Source organism: Cervus elaphus, chromosome 17, assembly GCF_910594005.1.
Source record: "Cervus elaphus chromosome 17, mCerEla1.1, whole genome shotgun sequence".
NCBI classification, from domain to species: domain Eukaryota; kingdom Metazoa; phylum Chordata; class Mammalia; order Artiodactyla; family Cervidae; genus Cervus; species Cervus elaphus.
In genome coordinates this window covers 32,374,340-32,395,808 of record NC_057831.1, presented here as the reverse complement: position 1 = coordinate 32,395,808, position 21,469 = coordinate 32,374,340, and the positions used below count along the sequence as shown (strand labels likewise).

Genomic DNA, 21,469 nt, shown 5'->3' with positions numbered 1-21,469 from the left:
TTTCTTTCAGAGAATATCAGCACCCCCAAGCCATTGCTGTTTACATGGAGTTATAGATTATTTTTTAGAAAGTTATAATTTTTAAAATAATGAGCCTTTAATTCATAGACATGTTATCTAGTCATCTTCTTATAACCCTCAGTAAAGATTTATGGTATTCTTCATATGTATTTTCATTGTTTTTATTCCTGAAATTTCACAGGGTTTTGAATATGCTCACCTGTGTGTATGTGTGTGTTTGCACACACTATCATGGATTGGATATGTTTCCATTATATTTTTAAACTAGTCATCGTACCTACAATGAACTGACCTGACCGACTTTTGATACACAACTCTGGATTCTTACTTCTTTCTTTGGAGTTTATTCCCTTATGCTTTTAAATACATATTGATATTATCTTTCAAAAAGTCCTCAGTACTTAATTCTAATACTTTAAATGTTTTAAAGCTTTGAAAAAATATTTTCTTGGTACATTTGGGAACACAATCTACCAGGTACTCTTGGAGTCCTTCAGGCTTTGGAGCAGTAAACTTCCCTTCCTGCAAGTGAGGGAGCCAGGCCATCTCTGTGTCAGAGACAATGATGCCAGGATTCTACCCATGTAAGATGAGGCTGGCCAGGCCTGGAACTGGCTGGAAGAGCCCTGTTATGCAGGACATAGTATTTTCCAGCTCTCTTCTGATGCACTCTTCAGGGATTCCTCCTGGTTTTGTTCTTGGTTCACCAAACAACATATGTTACTCTCAGCTTTTAGATAGAGGAAACCCCAGGCAGTGGTGTTACGGGCACACCCATGAGGCAGAGGCCTGACCTGGGGTCTGCACAAAAATGTCTGTAGGTGGTTTTACAGTATGGGCCAACAACAGAAAATAGAATGGCCAGTGAGCAGTTTCTAGGACAAAAACATGTGGTTTGAGGAACAGATATAAATATGGAAACCTGCAAAGCAAATTTTTGAGATTTTATTGACCTGGCTAAAGATGAAAATATTGCCATCAATACTGCTGAACCTCTATACATACACTTACTTGGGAAAGCAGTTATTATTAGGGAGCCATTTTTAAATGTAAACTGTGAACACTTAAAATCATTTGACAAAAATCCATACAGACAGCTCACCTGCCTCCCACTACAAGTTATCCTAACTTTTAACATGGCTCTCAGTGAGATCTTTGACAGTTAACCTGACTCAGTCTCAGAACATCAGATTCAAGTAGGACCATTCAGTGTGTTGAATATGAGAAACTGAATCCGGAAGACCTCAGTCAGCTTATCACCATCCGTGTCACGATGATCAGGATGTCCTAGCTGATTCCAGAGATGCACGGGGCCTCCTCCCAGTGTCGTGTGCACCCACCCTGTCCAGTGGAGATGGACTGGGTCAGACCACTGAGCCTGCACATGTGCCTGCTGCCCCGGCACACGGTGGTGCTGACCCACGATTGCCTCATGCTCTCTGACAAGCAGATGATCAGACTCCGAGATTCTCCTGAAAGTATGCTTGCAGGGCAGATGCCTCATGGTGACATCCTTTTGCTCACAATGATATTGTTGACAAGGTTCATCTTGGGGACAGAGTGAACATTACTAGCATCTCTCCAGCTGTTCCTATTGAATCAATCCAGGAGTGAGTCATGTGAAGTCTGCCGACAGAACCCTCATTGGTATCATTCATTATCAGAAAACGGATGCAAAGAGTCTGCATAAAGGAGATAAAGAAGCAGAACAGAACCTTTTTCAGAGAAGCATGTGAAATTGCTTAAAAAACTTTCCAGAAAAACAAGCATTTATGAGAGATTTGCTTCAGCCTCAGGTCCAAGCAATTAAGAACAGGAAGATTTCAAAAAGGAAATCACTTCAGCTTTTCCGGGAAATAGGGAAGGGTTTTAGTCACACAGGAAGAGGCAGATTTCGTGCTGAGATCAACCTCCTGCTGTGTGGCGACCGTGGCCCAGCAAGTCCCAGCGGCTGCAGTGTGGGTACAGCCTGGCCCCCTGGGACCAGCACACAACTGGGAAGGGTTTCAGTGATGTCGGCCTGATAGCATATGTAGTGAAAGGCCCTGAGAGGGGACGGCTGGTACTGCAGGCCAGACCCTTTTCCTGAGGGACAGTGGCATATGCTGTATTGATACTTAAGAAGATGAATCAAAGTACACAACCAGCACTGCTCAAAGTCAGGGAACAGCTGACTCTCCTCACCAAAAAGCCTGCGATTATTTGCCAGCTCAAGGCATGAGCATGTATCCTAGAAGTAGCAAATTCTACTGAGTCTCAGTGTGTATGTTAGTTGTTCAATCGTGTCCAACAGAGAAGTTGGCCAGACTTCTCTGTCCATGGGATTCTCCAGGCAGGAATACTGAAGTGGGTGGACATTCCCTTCTCCAGTGGATCTTCCCAACCCAGGGATCCAACCCAGATTTCCTGCACTGCAGGCAGATTGTTTACCATCTGAGCCACCAGGGAAGCCCACTGAATCTCAGTGTAATGCTAAAAAAAGTAAATAAATAAAACACACATAAGAAGTATCCAGGGACAACATATATTATTATCAAAGTTCAGTTTTATCTTCCTTGTATTAGACCTCAGATGAGAGCCCGTGGCAGGCATCTGGCTCTCTACCGCGTGACTCTGTACCACCAGAGCAGGAAGCAAGCAGAAGAAGAGTGCATGGATACAGCCATGCCGAAGGGCCATGCTATCACAGCACTGGATGCCGAGGTTGACTCAGGAGGCCAGTCAGGCTGTCGCTGAAGCTCCAGGAGTGGAGGGATGGTTTCTGCATACCCTCAACAGCAGAAATCATTTAAATGGCTTAGCTGAAGCCCATGCCAAAGTATGATTTTCAAATAAAGTTGAAGTAAAGACACTGACCTCCATAAAGAGGCTGTTAGCAGTATCCTGTTAACCCCTAGACTGGCACTCTGGACATATCTATTGTTACTACAGAAATGAGCACCATCTGTCCTAAATGGAAAGAAAAGTTAGCTGAAGCACTGAGAAAATTTATTTTATCTAAGAGTAAAACATCAAGCCAAGGTACTCATAACTTTTGAAAGATGTTGGGGGACAATCTGACATAGCAATTACCAAAGCTATTATAGTTGACAAAGCATGGTGTGCCTTGGCTGATGTTGATTGTTTGATGGTGATTGAAAAAGCTGCTTGCTTGCTCTGGGGCTCTGGTGAGCAGTGGAGTGTGTTCAGCTCCTCTGCACTTGGTCACTGCTCTTGCTGCCATATATTTGCAGTAGAGGGGCCAACAGAAAGATATTCTTAGGCTCTGTTTGGTTTCATAAAAATTTTCTAGCCTGGGTTCAGTTTTTCTTAGTAAAATGTGTTTTCTTTTTTGTTGTTTGCCCCCACATTTTGTAATAAGTAAAAACATGGCTCCAATTTACAATATATACAGTCGAGATAATTTTCTTGAAGTGCCTTTGTTAGCAACAGGGCTTAGAATCTGTGTATAGAGAGCGGGATATCAATCTTTTTTGAAGATGGCAGCCAGGGTCATAGCTTTTGTGCTTAACTTCCTAATAGCAATCATCCATGTGCTTGGGGTTTTTATAATATGAGGTGAGGCTTAGACAGAGTCATTTTCCCTGTTAAAGCACTCAGTGTAATTCCTTCCAGAGGCTTGTTCTCATGGCTACTATAAAATCAGAATTAAATGATAGGAAATGATTATGTTCTGGGTTAATTTCTGCCATTTTATCCTAAGATATAAAGCTTTTCCCCAAATAAATGATAGAATTTAAAAAACAACAATAAAAGAAAACTTTTATTGGCTAATTAGTTTCCAGTTCCAAACTTGTGTAATTTTGGTGATAAACACCATCTTGGTTTAATAAAAATGCTACAGTGTTCTGCTATTAAATATATCAAGGGCATAATTTGAAAAGAGATTTTTTAAATTGTGTAAAGACTGTATCCTCCTTTTATACTTAAAACTTTTATTAGTAACTCATGCAATTTTAGCATAGCAAGATAAAATAAAGTTAATCTAACCTATTTTCTGCAATTTTAAGGTAGAAAAAACTGAGTCTCAGAAAAAGTAAATGAACTATTAAGGGTTGGTTACGCAGCAAATCAGTTTTAAATATCAAGATTTCTGGTTTCCAGTTTTATGTTCTAGGTACCATACAATTTATCTGTTTTGTCGTTCTTGGCAGTAGTGTCTGTTTACTACAAATCAAAATTATTGAATCTTCCCAGCTGGCACTATGGTAAAGAATTCCCCTGCCAATGCAGGAGGCACAGGAGATGCAAGTTTGATCACTGGGTTGGGAAGATTCCTTGAAATAGGAATTGGCAACCCACTCCAGTATACTTGCCTGGAATATTCTATAGACAGAGGAGCTCGGAGGGCTATCATACAGGGAGCTGCAAAGAGTCGGACACTACTGAGCACAAGCTCAACAAAGAAGATACACACACACGTACCGAGAAATCAGGGGTATAGGCACCATGTGTTGATGTTATATAAACAATACTTTATTTTTAATACGGCCTTTCCAAATTCCCTGAAGTTGGTATGTACATTAATGAGTCTGTAAAAGACTATTCCAAAACCCTTGACTGCATTTTTTAACAACTCTTTGGGTGAAAAGTTTATTTTCACATGTATGCATTCTTAATTATATGATGCTACATTTAAATGTATATTTTAGTAAGGAGTTTTCAGACTGTGTAATTTAAGTTTGTTGATGTTACTTACCCTACAGCAAGCTTTCAAACATTTTAAACAAAATAAGTACAGCAAATAGAAGTAGGACTGCTCTGGAAGAGAGTGGGAGAGAGTCTCCAGATGGACTCCCACCACGATCAGTTCTCAGAACCACAGTCTGAAAATCAGTTCCCTGGAGTATTTAGAAGTCAGCTTAATCTGTTATCCATATAGCTGTACTGTCTTTCTTACAGGTTGTGGAATAGCATTACACCCATGCAACATGAGTGTGTGATTTTTATTTACAGACTTGCTCTATGATTAAATGGCATTTTCTGTTTTTATTACTGTTACTTTTGTAACAGTTTCCAAGAGTACACTTTGTGCGTTCATACATTCATCATTCTTTTAACAGATATTTATCAAATGCCTGTAACATGGACTCTATTGTTCAAATGCTTTTGTGTGATTTCCCAAAAAGCTACTTAGAACCTAGCTGTGAATAATGGCTAATAAGTATACACAAAGGTATACTCTAGGGTGAGAGATAATAAAGGGCCTCAAATGTGGTAAAAATAGGATTCTGTGGAATCTTAGCAGGGTCCACAATGTGTGATGCAAATCGGATCCATGCTTCATGGCTCAGGTACTCCTTTTAGGGAGGACACACAGCTGAGTCCATCTAGGGCCTCCCCGGGCAGAGGTGTTCTGCTCTACTCCTTTTCTGGAAGAGCATGTGCACATTGGCTGGTCGTTGCAGAACTAGGAAGGTCTGAGTGCCTGGCCTCCATCTGGGTTAACTATGAAGAGATACTGCACCTACAGACTGGCTCATGGGATCACCTGAGCTGCTGAGGAAGTTGTGCTGAACCTAAACCCTTCCCTCTGTCCATTCCCCCTTGTCGCATTCCCTTGCATATACTTTTCATAGGAGCACTTCAAAGAACCCTCCTAGACACCAGCAAATCTCTGTCTCAGAGCTGTTTTCTGAGGAACCTGACCCCAAGCCAAGAAAAAAATTAGAAAAAATGGCATGGAACTGGTAACATCTTAACTTGAGAATCAGTCCATGGGTTGCAAAGGGTCAGACAGGAGTTAGTGACTGAACAACAATGAATGTAAAGTTATGGAGAGGTACATATTTCGGGTGGTAGAAGCACTGTAGCTGACATATATATTGCAATAAATTACATAGACACTGACAAAGATTGATTAATTTACCAGAGTGCACAGAACACGTAGAGTAGTTGAGAGTGGAAAAAGATTGAGGAAAGGAATTAATTTTGTAGGTAAACGAAAGATCTTAAAGAATTTGGGGGCATAGATAAGTGACAGAATCAGAGCTGAGTTTTAGAAAGAATATGTTTACATCTTTTGTTTAATTAAAGAACAAACTAAGAAAACTATTATACTCAAAATATGTTATTACATATAAAAACATTGACATTTTGCATGTATTCGATACAAGTAAGCCTAACAATTGATAAATATTGATATTTTATTGATATCCTTAAATAGATCCTTAAATCAAATACTTCCACCTTGGTTTAATTGATCAATTTCTACTAAATCCTTTGTGTAGTTATTTTCAGTACCTAATGTGGGAAAGTAGAATATATCAACATGTGTGTCTGTATCTCAGATCTTTTAGTATCAACTTGATACATGTTGATACATATTATCCTAAAAGAGATACACTGATACATATTGATATCTAAAAGAGTATTCTTTAAAACGGCAAAAATATTAAAAATAATTCTTATATAGTAATATATTCATTCAAATATTTATTGAATACTACTACCATATGCTGTACTGTGAGATCACAAAAAAAGGAAGAAAAATAGATATATCAAAAAAAATTATAAGTGTGATCAGTTCGACAAAAGGGGAAATACCAACTGTTCTGGAAGTATGTGACTGGAGGACCTACTTAGGCATAAGAGGGATAGATAAGTGGGAACATTTATGATGAATAGGCATTATCCAGAAAAGGAAAGAGGAGTGTATTGCAGGGATATAGAAGAGAATATCTGATGCAAGAGCAGTATCATGTAAGCAGGTTTGGAGGAAAAAAGAGTTTGGCATATTTAAGCATCTGAAAAAAGACTGAGGGGGCTGGAATAGAAACAACAGGAACATGGCTCTTTATGAGCTAAACCAGATAGACAGGGAAAGATTATGAGAGGTTTTGTAGACCTTAGTAAAGTTCCCAAGCTTTATTTGACGCGCCCGGTTTGTATAGGGTCAGGTGCGAAGGTGCTGGAGCAGAAGCCCTGAAGTCTGGGTCCGAGATGACTCCTCCCTGTAAGTCAGTGGTCCCCCCTCCCACAGCTCTGGGACCCCGGCCCCACGGGAGGGCAGTGCTGGAGCAGCAGGGGCCCATGCGGGCTCTCAGAGCATTGCGGGGCATGGGTTACAGAAGGCTGGTTTAGACAGAGATCCAGGCTGCCTCTGCTGTGACGCCTGTGTAAGTGCCAACAAAGGCTGCCCCCTCCCTGCCTAGATGCTGTCCCAGGTCTGAGTCTCCTCTGTGCTCCAAGGCCTAGCTCTTTCCTCAGTCATGGCAGTCCTCGATCCAGTGCGGAACTGAGCCATGAAATAAGCAGTGTTGGTCCATTCGATAGGCTCAGGCTGGGGCATGTGCTAGGTGGGTAGCAGAAAACTGGGCAGCCGCTAGTTCAGTCTCACACTGCCCTCTCTACCCTGCCTTGGGAGCAAGCCAGAGCATGGACCCTCTTCGCAGGCTCAGTCCAGGCTTCCCATAGCCCTCCTCCTCAGCAGCCCTCCACCCAGGGGGCAGGTCTGCCCTTTGTCAGACCCCAGGCCTGGGAGCCCAATATGTGATGTAAATTGCTCACGCCCCAGGGAGGATGTCTGCCTTTGTGACCTCTCTTTTCCTCTGAGTCCCTTCCCAGGGCCACAGGTCCTAACCTGATTGTTTTCTCTTCCTACCTGATTACATGAGAATTGTTTCTTACTGCCTTGGTTTTATCAGTCTGTCTGCCATTTTCCAGTTAGTTTTCAATAAGAGTAGTTCCACGTGTAAATGTATTTTTGATGTGCTGCTAAGGGAATTTTTCTAAGAAGTAAGTCTTTCTTACTTCTGTATTCTGTCTTACTTCTTATTGTTTTACTCCTTTGTCCTGATTGATTTCCCCTTGTTGATTTTTAAAATTTGTATATTTAGAGTAACATAAACATATTATTTGCTTTTTGTGTTAAGTACTGTGTACCATTTAAAATTATAAACCTGAAGGAAAGAGAGAGAGAATTTAGGAAAACATAATGTGACTTACCAGAAACAGTACTGACTTGGAATATAAGATAGCCTTTTGACAGAAATGGGTGCAAATAAACTTTCTGCCATAAGAGCTTTGAAAAATGCAAATCAGTGTCCTTAGAATAATCTTCTTGTGGACCCATCAATGTTCCCTGCAACTTCAGGGCATTTGAATCAGAGTGGATAAAACAGTATCCGTTCTGATTTAATTTAGTTCAACAGACATCTTTTGAGCAATCAGTGTGATTTGCATAAGTTATATTGGACACACAGCTTACATGATCTAGAGGAAGAATATCAGGCACAATTTTAAGGCTTTAGTTCAGGCTCCTCAAATACCTAGTTGTCTGGGCACTGGTTTCTTCTCTGTGATGTAGGTAGCATGACCAGAATGTTAGTAGGTTCCTATTTCCTGCTCAGTTTGCTTCAGGTTTCTATTATGAAGGAATACTTGAGTGTATATGTATGCTTATAAGCATAAATATATGCGCTTAGTCACTCAGTCATGTCCGACTCTTGGTGACCCTTTGGATTGTAGCCCGCCAGGCTCTGCTGTTCAAGGGGTTCTCAAGGCAAGAATACTGGAGTGGGTTGCCATCTCCTCCAGAGGATCTTCCCAGCCCAGGGGTTGATCCCAGAACTTCTGCATTGCCAGTGAATTCTTTACCCACTGAGCCATCAGATGTGGTGAATGTATACATCTATATCTATATACACATATACATGTGCATAAATGTTATATGGCAACTCAAATTTTCCTAACCATTTTTCACAAATATTTATGTTTATTTATTTATTTATTTTTGTCATATTGTATTCTAGTACTTATATACAAATTCTGTCTCTTTTCCGAGTATAAAACATAGTATTTTCTTTCTCTCAGGGATTTTTCCTCACTGAAATTAACTGAAGAAACATGAGGGCCTCAGGACACACTGCTGAGTCTGGCATCTCCCAGTGTGTTCATTGCCTTGCTGGGCTAGTTTGTTTTCCAGGCTGTCTTTAGTTATCAAGCATATCTGCAGGTTGCAAGGAACCTAGGAATATGTATAAGGAAATTAGACTAGTGGCATAAATATTTGATGTTTCCTATGATCTTCCAAAAGTATCTCTCAGTTCTTTGCAGTTTCAAAAATAGGGATAAACCCTTCAGCCTCATAAAGAGAGTGAAATAAATACTTAGTAGATTTTTTCCTTCTTTTTTCCAACTTATCCTATCCATAAGGGAGCATCAAACTTTAGCCTTTTCAAGAACTGATTATCCAGTGGTAAATTATTCCCAACCTTTGATCTTCTCTTTCCTCTTCTCTTCTGCTCTTTATATTTGATGCACATTGGTATTTCTATATCATGTGTATGATGAAATCCAAACTGATTTTACTTGATATTTTTCAAAAGGTTTACTCTGGAGGCAATTATTACTGTCAGTTTAATGGACATTTAAAAATTATCTGTATGTGTTATTCATACTATTAATGTCCCATTAGCTTATTTTGTTTAGAATCAGCTGTATCAAGAGATTAAAAGACCGCGACTATGCATGCACAAAGATAATGACTGCTCATTACCACCTGGCCAGCACACATTTTTACCAGTGCTCTAATTTCAATGTTGATCTGGAGATAGATGAAAAAAAGAAGCTCAAAAACATGAGAATATTCTTAGGCAACCAAATAGCAGAGAGTTCAAGTCTGAGTCAGCTAGGCAGGGGCTTCAGTTAAAGGTTTTATTTGCTTGAAATATTAACCTCTCAAACATCCTTTATGCTACATGAGGGAAAGTTTTACTGATTACACATGCTAACAGCTCATTAAGAATATAACAAAGCAGGTAAATTATGAAGTCAAAAAGGTGAAAAAAGATAAGTGGAGGCCACAGTAAATTAAATGTGAGTTCACTGATTTATGGAATTTTGTAACGTGTGCAATATGGACTAAAGTGGCCTATATTGCTCAGTACCAACTATGAACCAGAGAAGAGACTGGCCCAGAATGGCTATGAGTATCAATGGGGAATAATAATAATACAATGCCAGGCAGTCTGGTGATTCAAAGCTTAGAGTTTTCAGGAGGATAGCATTTTTGCACTGAAGCAATCATATTGATATGTGTATTGATACCCTCCTTTTCTTGGAAATAAAGTGATGTCAGAAATGTAAGATTCTGATATAATTGGAAATATTACTGAAGTAGATGTGTGATTGAAAGCATAAAAAGCACTTATGAAAAGATTTCTGAATACCAGTAGTTTGAATTATGTGTAGTAATACAAGCTATATTCATCAATCAAATTCCTACAGTATTTCTCATTTGGAGATATTTATGATAATAAGATCCACTGTCCTTAAACCCCAGGCTTTAATACCTTAAGCGATAATTGGGCTCCTTGAAATATTAGTACTGAGTGAATATACAGTATCAGATTCCCTTATTGGAATAGGATAGTTTACCCTTATCAAAGATAAAGGCAATAAAGAGACACTGACAAAGGAGAGAGAGCTCATTTGAAATCCTGCATGGCTCCGCAAGTCTGTTCTTCCCACATCGGACATACTTGTATGTTCTGTATCCAAAAAAGGCTTTGAAAGCCTATGTCACACAATAGGGAGCATTTACATGATGAAATATCTCTGTTTTTGCCCTAGAAAGTGTAAAGCTTTAGGACATTTTCCAGGGAGCCATAAGCCATTAGTTCATAGATTCGGAGTTTGTTTACTATAATAATTCTTCAGACTGGAACATCTTGCGAAGGGCTTTTATAGATAATACATTTCTTCCTAGTAAATATTACTCGTCCCTTTACCTGGAGTTGCAGTTGACAAGGACGTTAGACTCATTTACCTCCTTTTATCCCCCCCCCGCCCCCCCGCCGGCTGCTCCATGAGCACATACACAAAGACACATTTCAAAAAGAGGGTGGACAGAACCTAGACCAGCTGCTTTAACTCTTTACTCCCCAAATACTAGTCAAAGAAATATGTGCGGTGCTTAGTTGCTCAGTCGTTTCCAACTCTTTGTTACCCCACGGACTGTAGACCAGCAGGCTCCTCTGTCCATGGGGATTCTCCAGGCAAGAATACTGGAGAGGGTTGCCATGCAATTAAATATAACTGAGTCAAATTAACAAAAGCATTTTCCAAAGCTATGTAAATCTTCAAGCATATAAGTTTTGCAACCCTTGTAAACTTTAGTTGAAAAAAAACAGGAGCATGATTATAATTTCTAGAGGAATTATAAACCAAAAAAATTAAATAATCATGGAGATGATGATCATCATACTAATTAAGCTCTCATAATTTATCAAGCACACTGCTATATTATTTATGTAATAATCTTCTCAGGTACATACTATTATTTTGCATTTAACAGATGTAGAAATTGGGACATAGAGAAATTAAAATGACTTAGCCAGGTTTATACAGCTAGTAGACTCTGCTACCATTGATAAAATCCAGAAAGTTCAGTTCAGTTCATTCCAGTCATTCAGTCGTGTCCAACTCCTTGTGACCCTATGGACTGCAGCAGGACACGTCTCTCTGTCCCTCACCAACTCCTAGAGTTTACTCAAACTCATGTCCATTGAGTCGGTGATGCCATCCAACCATCTCATCCTCTGTCATCATTTTCTCCTCATGACTTCAATCTTTCCCAGCATCAAGGTCTTTTCCAATGAGTCAGTTCTTCACATCAGGCGGCCAAAGTATTGGAGTTTCAGCTTCAGCATCAGTCAGTCCTTCCAATGAATATTCTACTGATTTCCTTTAGGATGGACTGATTGGATCTTGCAGTCCAAGGGACTCAAGAGTCTCCTCCAACACCACAGTTCAAAAGCACCAATTCTTTGGCACTCAGCTTTCTTTATACTCCAACTCTCACATCCATACATGACCACAGGAAAAACCATAGCTTTGACTTGATGGACCTTTGTTGGCAAAGTAATGTCTGCTTTTTAAGTTGCCATCTAGGTTGATCATAACTTTTCTTCCAGGGAGCAAGTGTCTTTTAATTTCATGGCTCCAGTCACCATCTGCAGTGATTTTGGAGCTCAAAAAAATAAAGTCTCTCACTGTTCCCACAGTTTCTGCATCTATTTGCCATGGACTGATGAAACAAGATGCCATGATCTTAGTTTTCTGAATATTGAGTTTTAAGCCAACTTTTTCGCTCTTCTCTTTCACATACATCAAGAGGCTCCATAGTTCTTCATTTTCTGCCATAAGGGTGGTATCATCTGCTTTATCTGAGGTTATTGATATTTCTCCCAGCAATCTTGATTCCAGATTGTCCTTCATCCAGCCCAGAGTTTCTCATGATGCACTCTGCATATAAGTTAAATAAGCAGGTTGACAATATACAGCCTTGACATACTCCTTTCCCTATTTGGAACCAGTCTGTTGTTCCATGTCCAGCTCTAACTGTTGCTTCCTAACCTGTATACATGTTTCTCAGGAGGCAGGTTAGGTGGGTCTGGTATTCCCATCTCTTGAAGAATTTTCACAGTTTGTTCAGATCCACAGAGTCAAAGGCTTTGGCATAGTCAATAAAGTAGAAATAGATGTTTTTCCGGAATTCTCTTGATTTTTTGATGATCCAGCAGTTGTTAGCAATTTGATCTTAGGTTCCTCTGCCTTTCCTAAATCCAGTTGGAATATCTGTAAGTTCACAATTCATGTACTGTTGAAGCCTGGCTTTGAGAATTTTGAGCATTACTTTGCTAGTGTGTGAGATGAATGCAATTGTGCAGTAGTTTGAGCATTCTTTGGCATTTCCTTTCTTTGGGATTGGAATGAAAACTGACCTTTTCCATTCCTGTGGAGACTGCTCAGTTTTCCAAATTTGATGACATATTGAGTGCAGCACTTTCACAGCATCATCTTTTAGAGTTTGAAATATGACTTCAAAATCTGACATCCAGGAAATCTGACTTCAGAATTCATGCTGTTGACTGTTAAATCACATATGAGAAGAGCACAGATAATTCAAATTTATAAATTTTTTTTTAATTTTTTTATTAGTTGGAGGCTAATTACTTCACAACATTTCAGTGGGTTTTGTCATACATTGATATGAATCAGCCATAGATTTACACTTATTCCCCATCCCGATCCCCCCTCCCACCTCCCTCTCCACCCGATTCCTCTAGGTCTTCCCAGTGTACCAGGCCCGAGCACGTGTCTCATGCATCCCACCTGGGCTGGTGATCTGTTTCACCATAGATAGTATACATGCTGTTCTTTTGAAACATCCCACCCTCACCTTCTCCCACAGAGTTCAAAAGTCTGTTCTGTATTTCTGTGTCTCTTTTTCTGTTTTGCATATAGGGTTATCGTTACCATCTTTCTAAATTCCATATATATGTGTTAGTATGCTGTAATGTTCTTTATCTTTCTGGCTTACTTCACTCTGTATAAGGGGCTCCAGTTTCATCCATCTCATTAGGACTGGTTCAAATGAATTCTTTTTAATGGCTGAGTAATATTCCATGGTGTATATGTACCACAGCTTCCTTATCCATTCATCTGCTGATGGGCATCTAGGTTGCTTCCATGTCCTGGCTATTATAAACAGTGCTGCGATGAACATTGGGGTGCATGTGTCTCTTTCAGATCTGGTTTCCTCAGTGTGTATGCCCAGAAGTGGTATTGCTGGGTCATATGGCAGTTCTATTTCCAGTTTTTTAAGGAATCTCCACACTGTTTTCCATAGTGGCTGTACTAGTTTGCATTCCCACCAACAGTGTAAGAGGGTTCCCTTTTCTCCACACCCTCTCCAGCATTTATGATTAAAACTCTCCAAAAAGCAGGAATAGAAGGAACATACCTCAACATAATAAAAGCTATATATGACAAACCCACAGCAAGCATCACCCTCAATGGTGAAAAATTGAAAGCATTTCCCCTGAAATCAGGAACAAGACAAGGGTGCCCACTCTCACCACTGTTATTCAACATAGTGTTGGAAGTTTTGGCCACAGCAATCAGAGCAGAAAAAGAAGTAAAAGGAATCCAGATAGGAAAAGAAGAAGTGACACTCTCACTGTTTGCAGATGACATGATCCTCTACATAGAAAACCCTAAAGACTCTACCAGAAAATTACTAGAACTAATCAATGAATATAGTAAAGTTGCAGGATATAAAATTAACACACAGAAATCCCTTGCATTCCTATATACTAACAATGAAAAAACAGAAAGAGAAATTAAGGAAACAATACCATTCACCATTGCAACAAAAAGAATAAAATACTTAGGAGTATATCTACCTAAAGAAACAAAAGACCTATACATAGAAAACTATAAAACACTGATGAAAGAAATCAAAGAGGACACAAATTTATAAATTTTTATTAATAAAACTGGATAAAATGAGAGAAGCTATTCAAAAATAACAGTGAAGGATCAGTTTTATTGATTATTACTGTTGGAAAAATGAAATTGATTAAATATTTTAATGAATATGTGAGGAATAATTTGTTTTAATGGCTGCTGTGAGCTCAGTGTCATGTGATGGGCTACAAGACACAGAAGAAGCAGGAGATACAGCAGACGGCATAAAACCTGCCAAACAAGACTAGAAGTTGAGTTAGAGATTATGGCAAACGGGATAATTTTAAGTACCAACATTACAGAGGTCAAAACTAAGCAGATCAAAGGTTAACATAATTTTGCCAAGAGAATGCACTAGTCATAGCAGACACCCCCTTCCAACAACACAAGAGACTCTACATGTGGACCTCCCCAGATGGTCAATACTGAAATCAGATTAATTATATTATTTGCAGCCAAAGATAGAGAAGCTTTATACAGTCAGCAAAAACAAGACCGGGAGTTGACTGTGGCTCAGATCATGAACTCCTTATTGCCAAATTGAGACGTAAAGTGAAGAAAGTAGGGAAAAACACTAGACTATTCAGGTATGACCTAAATCAAATCCCTTACAATTATACAGTGGAAGTGGCAAATAGATTCAAGGGATAAGATCTGATAGACAGAGTGCCTGAAGAACTATGGACGGAGGTTTCTGACATTGTACAGGAGGCAGTGATCAAGACCATCCCCAAGAAAAAGAAAGGCAAAAAAGGAAAAATTGTTGTCTGAGGAGATCTTACAAATATCTGAGAAAAGAAAAGAAGCTAAAGGCAAAGGAAAAAAGGAAAGACATACCCATTTGAATGCAGAGTTCTAAAGAATAGCAAGAAGAGATAAGAAAGCCTTCCTCAGTGATCAATGCAAAGAAATAGAGGAAAACAATAGAATGGGAAAGACTAGAGATCTCTTCAAGAAAATTAGATATACCAAGGGAATATCTTTCATGCAAAGATGGGCACAATAAAGGAAAGAAATGGTATGGACCTAACAGAGCAGAAGATATAAAGAAGAGGTGGCAAGAATACACAGAGAACTATACAAAAAAGATCTTCATGACCCAGATAATCACGACGGTCTGATCACTCATCTAGAGCTAGACATCCTGGAATGCAAAGTCAAGCGGGCCTTAGGAAGTATCACTATGAACAAAGCTAGTGGAAGTGATGGAATTCCATGTGAGCTATTTCAAATCCTAAAAGATGGTGCTGTGAAAGTGCTACACTCAATATGCCAGCAAATTTGGAGAACTCAGCAGTGGCCACAGGACTGGAAAAGATCAGTTTTCACTCCAATCCCGAAGAAAGTCAATGCCAAAGAATGTTCAAAGTACTGCACAATTGCACTCATCTCACATGCTGGCAAAATAATGCTCAGAATTCTCCAATCCAGGCTTTAACAGGACATGAACCGTGAACTTCCAGATGTTCAAGCTGGATTTAGAAAAGGCAGAGGAACCAGAGATCATATTGCCAACATCTGCTGGATCATTGAAAAACAAGAGAGTTTCAGAAAAACATCTACTTCTGCGTTATTGATTGTGCCAAAGCCTTTGACTGTGTGGGTCACAAGAAACTTTGAAAAATTTTTCAAGACATTGGAATACCAGACCACCTGATCTGCCTCCTGAGAAAACTCAGGAGGCAACAGTTAGAACTGGACATGGAACAACAGACTGGTTCCAAACAGGGACAGAAGTACATCAAGGCAAAAAGAGCCAGACATCCCTGTATTGTCATCCTGCTTATTTAACTTATATGCAGAATACATCATGAGAAACGCTGGTCCGGATGAAACAGAAGCTAGAATCAAGATTGCTGGGGGAAATATCAATAACCTCAGGTATGCTGATGATACCATCCTTATGGTAGTAACAAAGAAGAACTAAAGAGTCCTTTGATTAAAGTGAAAGAGAAGAATAAAAAATTTGGCTTAAAACTCAGTATTCAGAAAACTAAGATCATGGCATCTTGTTTCATTGCATCATGGCAAATAGATGCAGAAACTGTGGGAACAGTGAGAGACTTTATTTTGGGGGGGCTCCAAAGTGACTGCAGATAGTTGCTACAATCATGAAATTAAAAGCCACTTGCTCCTTGGAAGAAAAGTTGTGACCAACCTAGACAGCATATAAAAAAAGCAGAGACATTACTTTCCCAACAAAGGTCTGTCTATTCAAAGCTATGGTTTTTCCAGTAGTCATGTATGGATGTGAGAGTTGGAATATAAAGAAAACTGAGTGCCGAGGAATTGATGCTTTTGAACTGTAGTGTTGGAGGAGACTCTTAAGTCTCTTGGACTGCAAGGAGATCCTAAAAGAAATCAGTCCTGAATATTAATTGGAAGGACTGATGCTGAAACTGAAACTCCAATACTTTGGCCACCTGATTCCAAGAACTTATTCATTTGAAAAGACCCTGATGCTGGGAAGGATTGAAGTCATGAGGAAAAGGTGATGACAGAGGATGAAACAGTTGGATGGCATCACTGACTCAATGGACATGAGTTTGAGTAAGCTCTGGAAGTTGGTGATGGACAGGTAAGCCTGGCGCACTGCAGTCCATGGGGTCCTAAAGAGTTGGACATGATTGAGCAACTGAACTGATTACATAGGTGAAAATTGGAGCAATTTACAAACTGTGATAATTTGTCCAAATATATATGATTATCAGACCTAAATTCTAAGTTAGAAATAGTTTAAAGGTGACTCAGAATGTTATATTCATTTGTAAAATCCTAAATAATGTGAAGGCTGATAAAGTCAACTGAGAAAAGAATGGTAAACAAGAAAGAGAGACGTCTGACCTACATTGCCATCTGTTGGAAAAGTGAACATCTGTTATGTTGAATGAAAGATGAAGCTTGGAAATTCCCAGTGAATCACAATAGCTAGAACTACTGTTTAAGAGCAAAAACAGCATTCAAGACTAATTTAGATTTTTTATCTTGGAAAAAGATATTTAAAGGAGAAAATGCAAAACTCCAATAGTTGAAAACCATGGCTTTGAAGATTTCCAGTGTAATTCTAGCTCAAATTAGAATGGAATTGTGCTGGAGAAAGAGTATTGTCAAAACTTGTTTCTGGAGTAGATTCTAAGCTCTCTGGAAGTATCTTGTATTTTGACTAATGGATCCATGCATGTTCAGTATATGCTGGCAAAAATCCTAGCCTGAAGTTTAGTATCAATGCAAACATGTCATTTTGAGTACCAATTTGACTCTTTGAGTCAGAGTTTCCTTTTCAGTAGATTGGATGGGATTGAATTCAGTGATACTTAAGGTTGCTTTCAATTGCACTTCTATTAATGCTGTGCATCTATTAAAGAATAGCCTGTTAATAATTGCATGCTTGAGAAAATATTTATTTTGTAGATGAAAATCATGTTTTTATGACATCCTATTTTTATTATTTTACATCTTCAAAAATCTTACATGAATTTCTTTTCTCTCTTTTAGGGTGGAGTCAGTGGATTAACTGGAGAGCTAGAATTTGGAGAAAATGGAGGCAATCCCAATGTCCATTTTGAAATTCTTGGAACCAACTATGGAGAAGAGCTTGGCCGAGGTGTTCGCAAAGTAAGACCAGACACGTTGACAAATCTGTTCTTTCCTATAGTAATGTGGTTTTGTTGGCTTGTTTTCCATGCACTATAGTCACAGTATACATTAAAGTCTATATTATAGCTTGAGAGAAATGAAGAGGCGAGAGGTTAGAGGACCTTGCATACTCACTAGAAGTATTAAGCAATAATTTTTTTCTATGCCTTAAAATAAAGGGAAAGAATAAACCTATTGTTGCCTACGGAACTAGCATAATCTTCTATTCACTATAATAATTTTATACAGTAGTGAATTTAGTATTTACACAATGCCTAGCTGCTTGGTTTTTAGTTTGTAAGATACACAAAATCAGAATAAGAGCTTTGATAAATTTCATATAATAAGAGGGGAAGACTATAAAAGTGACATTACAGTATCTCACTGTCTATGTCATGTAATAAGTAGAAAGAAAATGGTTTGAAGGAAATGAACTCTTTTATATACTTTAGATCACATGTAAGAAGAAGTTGAGTGCCTATAAAGGATCTTTCATGAATTGCTGGGACACTAACTTTCTCAACAAGAGATGTAAAAACCCCTGGAGAAATGACTTTTCTATAGTTTCGATACGCCATTTTTAGATATTTTTGGTACAGAAAAACTTAAGGTAATTGAATGTGCAAACCTAAGTTCATAGCTATAAATCTCTAACTGCATTGACAGTAAGTTCTTCAGTAGGTGTTTCTTTCCAGTGCTGAGGTATAGGATGAAGAAAATTTAGACAAATTGAAATTTAGAGTTATTCTAATTAGCAGTAAAAAACCTTTTGGTAAATTTATGCTAGAGAAGTTGAAACTATCTTAATGTGTTTTTATTTGATTAATAATGAAGCATAGCAAACATATAGTAGTAGAAAACTTCATAAAGCACAAGGATAATTTTTTTAATTATTGTAAATGAAACAACCACTACTATGGTAAAGAAATAGAACATATCAAGCATCCTAAAAACTTCATTATATTATTTCTTGTTCATAATCCTGACATCTTTTCTCAGTGGCATCACCATTAATCTGAATTTTATATTCATTTCTTTGCATCTTGAATATAATTTATTATCTAAGGGTGCATCCTTAAATATTCATTTTTCCAGTATTCAATTTATGAATGAACCCATTTTGCATATATTCCTTTTTCTTTTTGTATTCTTCATTTTGTGTTATTTATTCTCGTTGTTACATATTGTTTATTCATTTATATTGCTGTATCATTTTCTATTGGATACATGTGTCATGATCTACAGTAGCCTGTTTCTATTGTATATATGTATCACAATCTACTGTTTCCACTTTTAGGCTATCATAAGTAATGATGTTTGGAAGATTCTTAGACATGCATCTTGGATATATAATATTGTACTAGTGTGTGTGTTTCTATAGGATTTGTATCCAGAAGTAGAATTGCTGCAACACAAGGAAACATAATCTCAAATCTACTCGCCTAAATATTTACCAATTCACATACCTCCAGTAGTGCTTCGAATTCACATTGCACCAAATGTTGGTTTTGTTAGATTTTGAATTTTTATTAGGTTATTCAATGTGTAATGATATACCTTTTTGTTTCAACTTGAATTTCCCTGATTATAAAAAGATTCTGCATCTTTCCCTGCATTCTTTTGCTTTTCATATTTTGTTTTGTTTTGTTTTTTTGAGTTAATTGCTTACTCCAGTCCTTTGGCCATTTTCTATTGGGTTATCTTTGTTTATATAATTGAGTCTAAGAGCTGTATGCATATTTTGAATATTAATCTTCTGTTATTTATATTGCAAATCATCTCCTCTCCTTGCATTCAACTGTCATTAGATACAGTACCTTTAAATTTAGTAGAATTATGAATTTTCTCTCTTGTGATTATTGCTGTTTAGTCTTACTCAAAAAATCATTCCATACTGCTAGAGTCATAAAAATATTATGCTCAGTTATACTCTGAAGGATTTACAATTCTGTCTTCTAAATTGAAGTGTTTTGTCTACCTGGAATTTTTTGTAGCTTTTTAAAAAGTGTTTATTTTTTAAAATTATTTTCTTATTCTTACTGTTATTTTAATTTTTTGTTTTTTTGGTTGTGCTGCAGGGCATGTGGGATCTTAGTGCCTCAGTCAGTTCAATTCAGTCTCTCAGTCATGTCTGACTCTTTGTGATCCCATGGACCGCAACATGCCAGGTTCCCCTGTCCTTCACCATCTCCCGGAGCTCGCTCAAACTCATGTCCACTGAGTCAGTCATGCCATCCAGCCATCTCGTCCTCTGTCATCCCCTTCCCCTCCTGCCTTCAATCTTTACCAACATCAGGGTCTTTTCTAATGAGTTAGTTCTTTGCATCAGGTGGCCAAAATGTTGAAGCTTCAGCTTCAGTGTCAATCCTTCCAATGAACATTCAGGACTGACTTCCTTAAGGACTGATCACCTAGGGTTCAAATCTGTGCCCCTTGCATTGGAAGCACAGAGTCTTCACCACTAGATCTCCAGGGAATTCCCTGCAATTTTTTTTTTTTAATACATGGGAAAAGAAAAAAAGTACAAATTTATTTTTTCATATAGTATCTTGTTTATTTTTATTGAAATTTAACTTAAATACAATAAAATGCACAAATGTTAAGTCCACAAGGCTGTCAGTGATTGAATTCACCAATGTAATCACTACTCTCAAGTTATATAGGATTTTCATTATCCTAAAAGTTCCATCATTCTTCTTTACACAGATAGTTTACCTGGTTTTAGTGGTCATATAAATGGATATTGTAGTAATATGTATCTTATTTCTCTCAACATATTTTAGGTACATTCTTATTTGCATGTTGGTAATTTTTTTATTTTTTCACTTATATGGCTGAGTGGTATTATACTGTATGAAAGTAATATAGTGTCTTTTAAAACCCCATTTTCTGTTGGCTGCTGATATATGGGAATGGCACTGATATTTTATATTGATTTTATATCCAGCGTTCTTGCTCCACTCTTTAATTCTGATAATTTATCTGTAAATTCTGACTTCTTTGCCTATCATCTGTGAATAATGATTTTGTCTCTTCCTTTCTAATTTTAATATATTTTATCTCTATTTGCCTAGTATACTGACTAGGTCCTCTAGGACAATGTTGAATGAAAGTATGAAATAACAGTAATAATCATCCTTGATTATTATCAATATCAGAGAAAAAGATGCAAACTTTACACTACTAAATATAAAGTTTCTCTTTTTCTTTCATTAACTTTGGTAAGATGTAGGCAACTTCATGCATTCCTGGGATAAACCTGATTTTTATATTTTTAAAAAATTATAATTTCATTAATGTTTCCATATTTATATATATATTTTTATTTACTACCACTTGCTTAAGGTTTTTACATTGATGTTCTTGACTAAGGTTACCTGAAATTTTCTCTGCTGTAATCTAGATACTAAGGTTAAGTTAGCCTCATGAAATGTGGTGGAGAGGATTTCTTCTTTTTATATTCTCTATTAGTTATATAAAACAGGAAGAATTTTCTCCTTACATGTTTGATAGATGGTCTTATGAAGCCAATGTGGACTAGAATTTTCCTTGTGGG

At 37.9% G+C, this 21,469-nt stretch overlaps 1 protein-coding gene and 1 pseudogene across 2 annotated transcripts in view; both read left to right on the top strand.

Moving 5' to 3' along the window:
• Window positions 1-21,469, top strand: part of GRID2 (glutamate ionotropic receptor delta type subunit 2) — a 1,554,957-nt gene that overhangs the window by 949,243 nt on the left and 584,245 nt on the right. For both annotated transcript variants that reach the window (XM_043871276.1, XM_043871274.1), the window contains exon 8: window positions 17,773-17,892. In XM_043871276.1, coding sequence (XP_043727211.1) covers window positions 17,773-17,892 — 120 coding nt within the window. The remainder of the gene's footprint in view (window positions 1-17,772; window positions 17,893-21,469) is intronic.
• On the top strand, window positions 611-7,104 carry LOC122673210 (annotated as a pseudogene).